Source organism: Haemaphysalis longicornis, unplaced genomic scaffold, assembly GCF_048455015.1.
Source record: "Haemaphysalis longicornis isolate Haplotype H1 unplaced genomic scaffold, Haemaphysalis longicornis Haplotype H1 scaffold_8, whole genome shotgun sequence".
Lineage (NCBI taxonomy): Eukaryota > Metazoa > Arthropoda > Arachnida > Ixodida > Ixodidae > Haemaphysalis > Haemaphysalis longicornis.
Window position 1 is genome coordinate 126,385,417 of NW_027526445.1, and position 13,115 is coordinate 126,398,531.

Sequence of the window (13,115 nt, forward strand, 5' to 3'; positions counted from 1 at the left end):
GGCATGAGCGACGAGCGAAGAGGTGTTAGTAGCTGGCTTGCAGTAAGGTCGTATACAAACCTCTTGCGTGCTTAGCCTCTTTCCTATGACTAAAAGGATCAGTCAAATATAATGCTTCCTGTATTCGCAGCATGTTGAGAAACCCACATTTCCTCATGGAAATGCGTGCAAAATATTTTTTCCGGTGCTTTGAAAATTTATGCTTTTTATTTTTTGACAGCGAAACTGTTTAGCAAGTCCTAGTTTTCGTGTCCGCAGTTAAAAGTACCAAGACATTGCTGAGTGCGCGCACGTGAGCGCGAGTCTCGTGGTGATCGCCCGGCAGTTAACAAAACCGAAAAAATTCCTAGCGCTTGTGTGTGGGTGCACATTTGTCAAGCCAAGCATACCCACCTAGGGAGATTGCTGCAGACATGTAAGAATGCTGCAAACATGTCCTCAGTCTTGCTAAACACAGAAGAAATGGATTTGAAAGCATTGCACATCATAAGATCTGTTGCTAAAAGTACCAACTGAAGGACAATATTGTCCTGCGGCATGTGACACCACACATCAAGGCTATATTCTTTGTACTTTCAGCATATGTTGAATGCATGGCATTATACCAGCTTGAACGCGCCCTAGACGGGATAATTTTAAAAACGGTAACTTGAGAGGACCCACATAAAGAAAAATGCTTGGCACCAGGGCTAAGCGCAACTAGTTAACATTTTCTCATTCACTTCTTGAGGCCTGGATGTGTATTATAAAGGCTTGGTTCCTACAGCTTGGTAACAACAACAACAAAAAAACTTTTGTCCGATGTGCTGCCCCACCTCCCACCGGGCTGCATGTCCTATTATCAGCTGGCTTAAGGTTTCAGACCAACGAAGTGATTAGCAGACAGATTATTCAGCACCTTCACAATGGTGAACATTACCTGCCTGCCTCAAGACTCCGAACACACAATTATACCTTTCGCCACACAGGTTAACTCCGTTATAAAAACACAGCCCTGTGGTCTGCGTAGCATTCCAATGCGAAATATCTTATGCGCGCAGAATCGTTTGCCACTGCAAAGCGGTCATGCGCCGTCCCAGTGCCCTCGTGCGACTGGCGTTGCTGCCTCTCGCCACAGCACGTAGGCGACGAACGAAACGCCCAGCGGCCTCAACACGGCGCTCTATTAAAACACAGCGCAGACGTTCGTCGGGAACGCACTCGTCACTCTCGCAAATCTAGGCGGCAGAACTGATGCAGAGAGCCCGTGGTCAGCGTCGCAACGTACAGCGTGCAAATTAGGCAGTCGCACACACTCAGCGTCCCAATCACACGTTGCACACCACCGCAAGTGCTATCCAGAAGTTCTTTGAGAGCGACCTCACCACAATCGCAAGCTAAACACCTATGCACCGCTGCAATGGCAGACAAAAATCAAGACGAGAAGAGCACAGCGAAATAACCGCACAACAGCTGCCATTTTTCTTAAACCATGACGTCACATCCGGCAAAAAAAAGGTCGCTTTCTTTGTTTTTTGAAGTCTAGTTAGCGCATGCACAGTGAGGCTCGTCCACCGTTCCTGAACGTCAGGTACGCAGCAGCAGCAGAGGCATTTTTTTTTACCTGAACTGGCTGCACTGGTGCAACCTGGTGCAAGCAGTGCAGCATAATATTCATTTTTTTACCAGTGCAGGAGAACCGTGGCTCCGCCCACTTGCACGTTTCCATTTTTTTAACCGAAATGGCTGCACGGAACTGCACAACGTTGCATGCTCATTTTTGTGAGTTCACGTGACCAGCCGATAAAAACCGCGGGCACTTCAAACATAGGCCGCCATCTTGTTTTGCGCTGTGGGACGCGAGCAGACGACACGAAGGCGGTCGCGAAAAAGCTTGTTCAAAAATGCCAAAGTTTACTGTGGTGAGCGAAGACGGCCGCACACAGGAGCTGCACCCGCTTATCAGTGAGACTGGTGAGCTCATCTGGCAAGGAAGGGAAGTCGTGTGTATCAGATAAGGTGCGTTAATTACGTTTGGTATGTGCGAGTTCGCGCGGTTTGAGACTCAACAAATCGCTTTTGGCTTGCTGCATAATGTTCCGGCTGTGCACCTGCTGGCAATGGTGCTTAATGTGGTTGCCTCTTGTCCGGCAATGCATGTATACTGACAAAAGCTTGCGGTACTTGTATATGACAACACATATATTATACACGCAGACGGAGTGCCCATTCTTGTACCGCCGGAGCAGCTGGGCCTGGCGAGTGCAAATGTGCAGGCGGCTGATTTTTCCGACGAAGTGGCTGCTGCCGTGGCGCCGGGCCGTCCCGGCGACACGAACCACCACCCGGCGGACGTTTGCGGCGCGACCGGAGGCGACGACGACGAGCCTGGCTGGAGCTTCAAAAAGACAGCTCATTTCATTGAGCTGTGTGAGGTGCGTACGTCTGTGTGTTTTATTCTCGCACTCCGGCGTCTTATGTCGGAAAGCACGATGAAATTCTTGGATTACGTATTTCGCTCATGTTTTCACGCACTGTATCGTTCGCGTAGCGTTCGAGACATCTTTTGAAATTGCATAATTCTATGCGCTCAATTACGTATACATATACGTGGCTGGCCACATGGACACAGTATTTCCAGCTGGAAACGGTTCTTTCCAGTGTTATATCCCGCTGGAATACGTGGTCCCAGCAGGAAATGGTAGTTCCCAGCTGGAAAGAACTTCCAGTCTAGCTGGGAATGTTGCATTCCAGCGGGGAACTCATTTCCATGTACTCCAGCTGAGAAAAATTTCAGCTCCAACTGTACTTATCTTGGGAGGAAGTTGCCAATGTGTCAGTTGGTAAAGGTAATTCCACTTTTGGTCTTTGAAACGGCCAATCATTTAATTATTTTTTTTGTGTGTGATTTCAGTGAAAGATATACGATTCGGAACATGTCATGTGAAGCAGTTCCTGTTTCCTACAAAGTCCTCAAAGCGTCGACCACATTATTTATTTATTAGCGGGGGGTTAAACAAGTTAGTGAGACTCGTTAGAACAAATTTCTTCTCTTTTATGCATACCTCAAAATCGCGACCGGTAAGGACCCCCGACACGAAAAAAAAACATTTTTACAGAAAAGACGTTGGCAACATTGCTCATCAGAAGACTTTTTTTTAAAGCCAATTCAAGACACGTCAATCCGTCAAGCCAATCAAAGTTTGTGTAAAATGGCGGTCAAGTTAGCTAGCTGTAAGCAGCACGCGCGCTAAGAAACGAGTCAATTACATCATTAGAAAGTGTGCTAGGCGGCTTTTTACTTGGCGGAGTGCGCACATTGTGTAACCCAGTAATGTGGATGGAGGTCTACAGGGCTCCTAATTACCGGGAAGGGGTGCAGGCCTTACTTGCCACAGCCGTGGTGGGCAATGAAGAGGTCGATTTGTGCTCCGCACCGGCTTTGTTCTAAGACGATTGAAGTGCAGTCATCGCAACCGTTTCATTGTGCGTTTATCTCGCATCGAGTTTCGACGTTACCGTTACTGCTCCCGTTACCGCGAAGTTAGGACTTCTTTATTACCTGTCTTTTTATTGCTTGTAAGAACAGATCAGGGCCTGTATACAAAATGAAGCACTAAAAGTGCGCGCGCGCACACGCACACACACACACGTAGACAAGCAACTGTGCTTTTGTTTGTGTCCACCTACAGCTCTCTATCTTCTGTAAGTTGCCATTCATGAACTAGCCCAACACCACATTTGCCTGTTTTAAGTTGCCTAATGCATAATGAAATGTTTTCCTGTACTTTCCACTCGTGTTGGCTTTCTTGCTGCCTGCGTGACCGTTGTTGTGTAGAAATTCTTTCGCAGTAATTTAGGTAAGACTGTTTGTTCTGCCTAATTTTTTAAATGCGGATGTACTTGCATGTTCATTATCTTCACTCGGAAGCACTTTGCCTTAGTACAATGTTCTTTTTTTTTTTTGCACTGTACTGTGCGTCCCATCTGGGTACGTAACCCGAGCCCTGAAAAATACTAGCAGAAAATGCTGCAGGAAATCGTATATTTCCAGCTGGAAATGCGAAATTTACAGCTGGATTATGGAACCGGAAATCTCTTCCAGCTGGGAAACATTCCAGCTGGAAAGCAAATTTCTAGCTGGGATATTTCCCAGCTTGAAGAGATTTCCAGTTCCATAATCCAGCTGGAAATGGAAACCTTTTTCACCTGATCAGGTCTCATTTTATATCTGAGACAAGTGTATATGTAGCATGAAACAAAGAAAAGTGCTGAAGGGCAAGGAAACAGTGAAAACACAATTTGTCTGTATTCGTGAAACAAAGTTTGTTTACATTTTGTGCGTTCTATTTCGTACCATGCAGGCCAGGCTCTGCAACAGTACAAAAATTTTTCGCACCAAAAAGGCAATGTGGGAGGACGTGGCGAAGTACATGAACGTGAAATTCCCAGATGACATAATCACCCCGATTGAAGCTGATAACAAGTGGAAATCGCTCGAAAGAGCGTACAAGAGGGCTTCAGACCCACAGCACGGAGATCGAGGAAGGAGGCGTATGCCGTTCCAGGGGTGAGTAATTGTTAAGTTTAGATTTTATTTGCCACTGTTTCTCTAGCTGCGGCCCTGATCATTTGTAAAATGCAGGCAGCTGTCAAGAATCCTGGAGAAGCAGCATCATTTCAGGCCCCAATTTGTTGCTGGACCTGGCCGTACACTGTCCAACACCAGGTATGAATAACTCGCTGATACATATATATCCGCCTTTTGATGAATTACCGTATTTTCCCGTGTATAGGCCGTGGTTTTTTCTGAAATTTTTGTTGATGCGTCTTATCCACCGGTGCGGCTTATGTATGGAGTAAATCCGCTCAGTGGCGCCTACGCGTGGTCCGCGCTCGAAAAGGTGCCTGTGTGCCGCGTGATGTCAGCGCACTTTGAGAGACACATTTCTATGGTCTAAATGAAGCCGAAGGCCAGTGCTACGGCGTTTCTCATAGCCGATACGTTGCCTCTGGACGTCAAACCGAACAATTGGCAGCTTTTTCTGGTCAAAAACAACGATAACGGCACAGAACAGGGAGGATAACGGCCTGCTGCAACCGCGCGCCACCGTCCACCACGCAGAGTAACTACAGTTAGGAATAAATTCACAGTAACATCAAATGGGGTTGCAAAACCGAAATGAAGCTTATAAATTATTACAGCCAGTTTTACTCTGAAGGAGGTAAATGTGCTGCACTTTTTAAAATGACGCCTTCCTGCTAACAAGTTTCAATTTTCGGGCCGCTTCCGAACGCCGTGACACCTTGTGTCAGCTTGCGTCGAGCTTCCCCCATAGGTGAAGCCTAGCATCCGTCGTGCATTTACCTTGCGTCGTGTCCTAGTTCTCGCTAACCATACGCCGCCTACGAGGTGAAAAAGTTATGATGCGAAGTTCAAGCTACGTGCACTTGCATTTGCACAACAACATAGAAACCGGGCAGCGGGAAGGCAGTTCGAGGTTAGTGAGAAAATTATACGGGACTGGCTCAAAGTCACCAGCGTGCTCCAGACTATGAAATCTACAAAGGAGGCCAACCGCGGCAAGAACGCACGCTGGCTGGAGCTCGAGGATCGTCTGCGGATATGGGTGCTCGAGCAACGAACCAAAGGCAGGGGGCCGTCTACAGTGCAGCTCGGTCTCAAGGCGAAGACGCTTGCAACAGAGGCTGTTGGATTTACAGGCGGTTCGTCGTGGTGTTTTCCCTTTATGTGGCGCAATAGTTCTAGCTGGGATCATAAAGCTGTAGCTGGGACTGGTCCCGTCCGCGAGTGGTGACGATGTCGGCGAAGAAGACATCAGTTAGTCGGAGGACGACAACGATTCGCCTGCGGAACTCCCATTTGAAGTTGCTGAATTATGTGTTAGCGAGTCAGAGGAAGAAGGCTTCGATGGTTTTGCCTAAACGCCGGCTGTAAGTACATGTCATCTGTGCATCAACAAACCATTTCTGAGTTTTGGCTAGACTTTGGACGGGAGGTACACGTGTCTAGCGCTGTTTACCGGGGGATGCGTTCAGAGGCGGTGGCCGCCGCAACGATGTACTTTCGCCGCACTTTTAACGAACTGATCCTGTATAAGGTTACCTCATGAACAAGTGCGTCTTATTAATTAGTTGAATGAAGTGTTGCGCTGGTTTTTACTCCACTACAGCGAGGCACGTCACTTCTTATTCGGGCACCCACCTTGCTAAGGTTATTGGCAGCCAACAAAAAACAGCACCACTCCTGCTCTTCATACAACTTGTAGGTAGCACCACCAATGCATGAGAAATGCAGAACAGCATGCTCCCCAAAAAAGACAAGCTTGATTTTTCTCTGTTTGCAAGGCAGGTATTGCGCAACGTAAGTAGGTGTAGTTTTTCAAAAGCTTGTTCCTCAATATTTTAGTTCAGTCTATGGACCAGTGTGCCGTTATAAGTAACCAGTCATGATGCCTGTGATGCACTCATAGCTTTTTTCTTTTACCCTATCAGCCCTCCTGAAGAACCACCACCACGAGAGGCTCCTGAGGCTGATGCCACAAGCCAGGGCGCTGCTGCACCCAGGGACCAAAAGAACCCCAAGGGACGACGCCGCGATGTGCAGCAACTGGCGCAGACTTTTCCTGATGTCATGCGCCTAAATGAGGAAAACACAGAGAGGAGGCACAGGGAAAAAATGGAGTCCAGGAAAGTGAGAGAGGCTTTGTTGAGAAGGCTAGTGGAGGCAGTTGAAAAGAAGACTAGTCATTAGTTTTTTTTCTTTTCTGCTGGCAGAGGATGTGAGGTTTTTTGACGTGTCCCATTTTCTCCTCTCTCCACAGCTTCTGTAGTATCAATTTCTGTTTCCGTTTCCATTTTTCTGTTTTATTTAATCTGTGACTAGATATATATTTATGTATCTTTGGGGGTGTAGTGTGACCAATGGTTACCAGCTGGAAATATTTTTTAGGGCCAATTTATACGCCTGTTTAGTTTTGCACCTAGAGCTACAGCTTTCTGTACGTGTTGCATGTGACTATGCACAAAAGTGCATTTTTTTGCACACTGAAGCCGTACCTCCACACATAGCACATGTGCATATATATAAAGCCTAACTCTCTCGAGGCATGCACAGGAGATGAAACATTGTATTGAGCAAAAGGGAACTCTTTATTTTTAGCGAATGGATGTGGTCATATATCATTTCTTCAACAGGCAAATACCCATATGCCTACAGCTTACCTGCCAGTTTGTACATGTATTTTGTAATAAGTGCGAAAGTAGTAGTGCGGGCATATCCCTAAAGGTTACTTGCCCGGTATGCTGTCCCTTTTGTTTTGACCAAACAGTGGCGCTCAATGAAGTGCAAGTAAAAAGAATTGCTTTAAAGGGACACTGAAGTGATTTGTAAACATTGCGGGATTACTAGCGCAAATTGTAGTTCGGAGTCCGTAAGCATTGTTTCGACCACTCTGGCCGCGTTTACGCGAATTTATTTAGTAGAAAAATCAATTCGAAAATGCTGTCCTCCTCTCTTTACGCTCGCCCATTTTCTGTGGCGTTTTCGTGTGACGTCAGCAGGAGATGAGCTGGAAAATGGCTGCGCTACTGCACGGTTCGCCGACCAGCCGACCTACTGATCGAGTCAGTCGGCCCAGCGTTTCGTCCGCCGGCCACCGACGGGTCGTCGCTATTCGCTCGCTCAATTGAAACTAAGCCACAACACCTTTGTGAATGAAAGAATGTGCCTTTCCTTACTTTGTTAGTTTGTACACTGTGTCAAACTCAGAGTCCGGGTCGCTCCACACAAGCGCTGCACAAGTGCACATGCGACGCTTCGCTGACTTTACGCTAGTAGGAAAATCTAAGGCCAATTGAAGGCGGGAGAAGAGTCAGCGAAGTCAATATAGGTACTAAGAAAATAAAATCGCCTGAAATGTTTACCGTACAGCGCAAAACTAGGGAGCAGGAAGCACTTTTTGCGCTGGGTAAACAAGCACAGCGGTCAGCAGCACGACCGCACATCTGCGAACGCTTTTTCGTCAAAGAAATGCAATTGCTAGACGTGAGATATTGTGGAAGTTTGGGGGACACTTACTGCAGGAGTGATATACAACAAATAGTCACATAAAGTACTTAAAATGCTTAAAATAAATAAAAGTGTAAACTGGTCATACATTATAAACCTTATATATCCAAACCGGCCAGCGCCGGCTCGTGGCCTAGCGGTCTGAGGCGCTGGAATTTGTTTTGAAAGTCGCAAGTTCAAATCCCCGAGGGTACATGTATTTTTTTTTTTGTCAGTTGATTTTTTCGTATGCGGCCGATGTTTTCTGAACTGAGTTCACCATTTTTGGGCCGTAACGTTCACTGCTCCACGAGCGAGATCGCAGAACGCGCGCATACTGACAATGACGCGCTAGCGAGTTCTCGTTGGCGTGCTGTTGCCACAAGCACCGACGGCTTGCGGGCAGTGGGCCCAGGCCTGAATCAGCACACCCTTGGCCTGGTGCGAACTAGCTTTTTACGAACAGACATGAGTGAGGCAAGCTCCGAATATGCGGGAAAAGCGCATGGCATTTGAGAGTCTGCGGTGACGCGGAGGGCGTTCATCCACTGCGTAGGCCTCGTCTAGTGATTTCTACGATTCCAAGCCGCTCTGGGAGGTTTATCTTAGACATTTGACAGCCGAAAACATGGCAGAAGCGCGGTACGGCGATAATTGAGAAATCGAGAATGCCCATCCAACAACGCCATCAGATGTCAAGCATGTTGTTTTACAGAACCGAAACCGAAACCGAAACTTTTGATTGCTAACCTTGGGCATCGTCCAATCACGGTGCCCCCCCTCCTGACGTCACAGCCTTTAGTTGGTGCGGCCGCCGCAAACCGCGCGTAGTAGTTTTTCTTCTTTCGCGCTTTGTAAAATAATTACCGATTTGTCAACCGGATAAACGATGAATACTGTGTTAATTTGAGCCAGTCTACACAGTGCAAGCAAAAACGGGAGCTTGACAAATTCACTTCAGTGTCCCTTTAAGACATCAGTCCCCATCATGTAGTGCCTGCAGGGCCATTTGCTGTGCACCAGTTTTTCTCTGCACTCTTTTTGTAAGGTTGAGGACTGTTAGCAGATCATTTTATCAGTGTGTTTCGTGGTTTTCATGCCAGCTGAGTTGTGTGAATAGCAGCCACTGGAGTCTTTCTTGTCTGCGTGTCTTTCGCGGCGAGTATGTTTGTAGGAGACTGAGAGGAGAGGAGTGACTGTTATTGACAGATATTTTTTTCCCGTTTGTTTTGGGAAACCACAGGAGTGTGTTTCTTGTCAATTTAATGAGGCTCATCTTCGCATTAGAGCATGCAGGAATGGGCGTGTTATGTTAGCTAGAGTTACGAGAAGTCTCAAGTTCCTCAAAGGGGTCAGGAAGTATGAATGGAGAGCCGCAACACGGTGGCTGGAAATGTTGAACTGCCCAAAGTTACGGGGTGGTTGGGTCCACAGCTGTGGCTACGATTTGCGCTGATGAGGAAGTCATGGTTCTTTTGTCAAAAGGGTGCGATGAGAGTACGTTGGCAACAGGGGTGGGCTACAATAGATGACATCATTTGCTAGGAGTGCAATTTCAGGCATGAATTGTATGTACACTTCTTCAGGGGTTTCACGGCCGGAGGTGTCATGGTCGTAGCTGGAAGTTTGCAGGTGCAGGTGTTTGGTTGTTGTTGTGTTGGTGGTGGTGTTCGCATTGGATTTAAGGCAATCTCTGTATACCGTCATGAGAGAGACAGTGTTTGGTCTCATGACTGTTTGTACATACACGTGCATTCAGTTGTTGCCAATCGAGAACAAATGTGCGCTACTTGATAGTACCAGCTCAAGCTCTGTTGTGATGTCCCTTTGGTAGGTAGTAATCAGTTTGCAAACCGTGGTGTTTGGTGTTTTGAGGGGAGAGGGGAGCCATCGTGGATGTGGGCCCGGACTTTGCCCATCCTGTGGTGTTCTGAGCTATTTGCTGTAAATATTACGTGTAAATTGTTTGTATTTTTTTGGAATAGAGAGTCGTCTGTAAGGCACCTTTGACCATGCGCCAACCGCGATCGATCGATCAATTCGACTCAGCCCATTTTTAAATTTTTACCCTTTCGCAGATGGTACTACTGTCTTGGTACGTTTGTTTATAGGGTGCATTCGGAAGGACTTAGCGGGCTCACAAAGTTGACGGAGGACATGTGAGCATCCATTAATGCGCTTTTATTAAGTATGTTTAACACTGTCTGCCAGTTTGAGCAAGCATATTTGTTCACACAACAGCGGTCAGTCGAAGTGAGTGTAGCAGCTCTTGCAAGCACCAAACTGCGTTGCGGTAGCACAGCTAGAAGACTTGCATAAATCGCTTTTTGGTTGATACATCTCTAAGAAACTGAAATCGGCTTGTGTAGATGACCTAGATTTCCAATAGCCCGTTTTGCATTTCATGGAATGTGCCGTGCTTCGGTAGGAAGTCATCCACAGGAACAGAAATGTGGCTCGGGTTGGCTATGGTGAAGCTGGAACTGTGCTGGTAGTGAACATGTCACCAAGCTTATTGGCAAGACACATAGAAAGGAATGCACAGCTGCCGCATAATGATATTTGTGAACAGTGGGTACATGGACTGAGCAATAAAGCATGAGTTGTATATAATTAAAAAAAGATGGAGAAGTTCTAAAAAAATTAGCACAGTGTAATGCTTAAGATTCAGTTAGCGTGTTCCCACTACTCAGGCAAGAACAAAATCTTGAAAATTGTGCATATGCGTACAGTTAAGGGGACAACTAGGCGGCGTTACAGGGCACATTAGAGGGACCCAGAAAATGTGTCTTGACGGCCATGGTATCTTGTAACCATAAACTGTAAACACACTGAGGAGTCGCCCTGCATCAGTTATTATGAATGACTTGCAGTTTCCTTAAACATAGCACAAGAGAATTGGTCATGCCAGAGAAAAAAAACGTCATTCAAAGTAATTTTAGTGACTGCATTGCACTCCTTAACTCGTGGAGGTAAAGCACTGCCCTGTGCAAGCATGGCTGCTGCTCACAATACTGTTAAAGTGTTCAGCGATGGTTATAGGCCTCAACTTCCCGCACTTCCTGCACTGCAAATGTCTTCATCGGCCTCCCCTGGTTCTTATCATCCGGGGAAACATTTACTTGCGTGAGGATCACATGATCTCTGAAGTATTCGAGTGCACAAAGGCAAACATCTGCACACACAAATTCCTCAAGAGGTTCAAAACAGCAGCCTTTTGATTGCAAAGCTAAGCTTCATCTTCAAGGCTATAATCCACAAGAGCTTCCACATATAAGCCCTTTTTGCATCATGCCTCTGCTAAATAGCAAAGAATTTGATCTGGGAAGGTAAAAAAGTTGCCCTAAGTAGCAGAGGCGTCTTTTGTAACCATGTCTCTTGTATGCAGTGTAGCTAACCACTAAAATAGGGAAATCAACCAAAATGTTTTGTGATGTTTATTATAACTGAGCATCTATTGCAACAGTGCCTTGTGTACTGAGGTTTTAGAAGGGCGCCCACGCAACTATCCAAGTACACAACACAAGTATAAATGCAGGACGCGCTTGCACATCAAGGGAAAAAAAGCGACTGGAAAACTATAAAGCTCTGGTGAAGGCGAAGCGCAAACACACTTGTGTATCGAGGTTTCAGCAAACCAGAAATCCCCAAGTATTAAAATCGATCCGAAGCCCTCCACAACGGCACACTTTGTAGCCTAGTTGTAGATTCAGCATGTAAAAGCATTAAACTTGGATTTTTCATTTTTAAGCTATGCACTTTCACAAGCGCTCCACAAAAGCGAAGTCAGGTCTACCATTTGGCTAAGTGGCAGTTTGCAGTGTACACAAAAACACACACAAACCAAAGAGTGCATGTCAGTATATAAAAGCGTGACAAAGAAAACAGAACCCCCCGGAAAGTGATACCACACACAGACTATTCTTGTGTATTAACATCAATGCGACAATCTCTCCTAGCACCATGCGTGTACAAAAGGTACGTACAGCGCAGTGGTTTGTCTTGTCCGAAACGACTAGAACTGATGGCAACCAGACTTTTCTTATGTAAGACACTAAACACAACAATCTCTCCTAGCACCATGCGTGTACAAAAGGTACGTACAGCGCAGTGGTTTGTCTTGTCCGAAACGACTAGAACTGATGGCAACCAGACTTTTCTTATGTAAGACACTAAACACAACAATCTCTCCTAGCACCATGAGTGTACAAAGGGTGCGTGCAGCGCAGTGGTTTGTCTTGTCCGAAACGACTAGAACTGATGGCAACCAGACTTTTCTTATGTAAGACACTAAACACGACAATCTCTCCTAGCACCATGCGTGTACAAACAGTACGTACAGCGCAGTGGTTTGTCTTGTCCGAAACGACTAGAACTGATGGCAACCAGACTTTTCTTATGTAAGACACTAAACACGACAATCTCTCCTAGCACCATGCGTGTACAAACAGTACGTACATCGCAGTGGTTTGTCTTGTCCGAAACGACTAGAACTGATGGCAACCAGACTTTTCTTATGTAAGACACTAAACACAATAGTCTCTCCTAGCACCATGCGTGTACAAAAGGTACGTACAGCGCAGTGGTTTGTCTTGTCCGAAACGACTAGAACTGATGGCAACCAGACTTTTCTTATGTAAGACACTAAACACAACAATCTCTCCTAGCACCATGCGTGTACAAAAGGTACGTACAGCGCAGTGGTTTGTCTTGTCCGAAAAGACTAGAACTGATGGCAACCAGACTTTTCTTATGTAAGACACTAAACACGACAATCTCTCCTAGCACCATGCGTGTACAAAAAGTACGTACAACGCAGTGGTTTGCTATGCGTACGCACGATGCTGTGTATGATACTGCGTGCGTAAAGCACGGTGGTTTGAGTGGACCTTACAAACTGAGGGCTATTTCGTCCCTGAGGTCTCCCGCACAGGGCTGAAGGTCGCTGTCGTCGTCAGGAAGAGGAACATCCAGCCCTGCTCTGGGCAGCTTGGTGTTGTCGTCGTCACTGGTGCGTATGCAGAGGTTGTGCAGCACGCAGCTCCCAATGTTGATAAGAACGGCT

The 13,115-nt window shown here is 46.4% G+C and overlaps 1 protein-coding gene across 1 annotated transcript; it reads left to right on the forward strand.

Moving 5' to 3' along the window:
* Nucleotides 1-1,883: 1,883 nt before the first annotated feature.
* On the forward strand, nt 1,884-10,892 carry LOC144148467 (uncharacterized). Its single transcript, XM_077680006.1, has 5 exons — nt 1,884-1,953; nt 2,197-2,414; nt 4,344-4,549; nt 4,625-4,708; nt 6,496-10,892. Exons 1-5 carry the CDS (start codon nt 1,884-1,886, stop codon nt 6,752-6,754), a joined length of 837 nt encoding a protein of 278 aa, XP_077536132.1. The 3' UTR covers nt 6,755-10,892.
* The last annotated feature ends 2,223 nt before the right edge of the window (nt 10,893-13,115 follow it).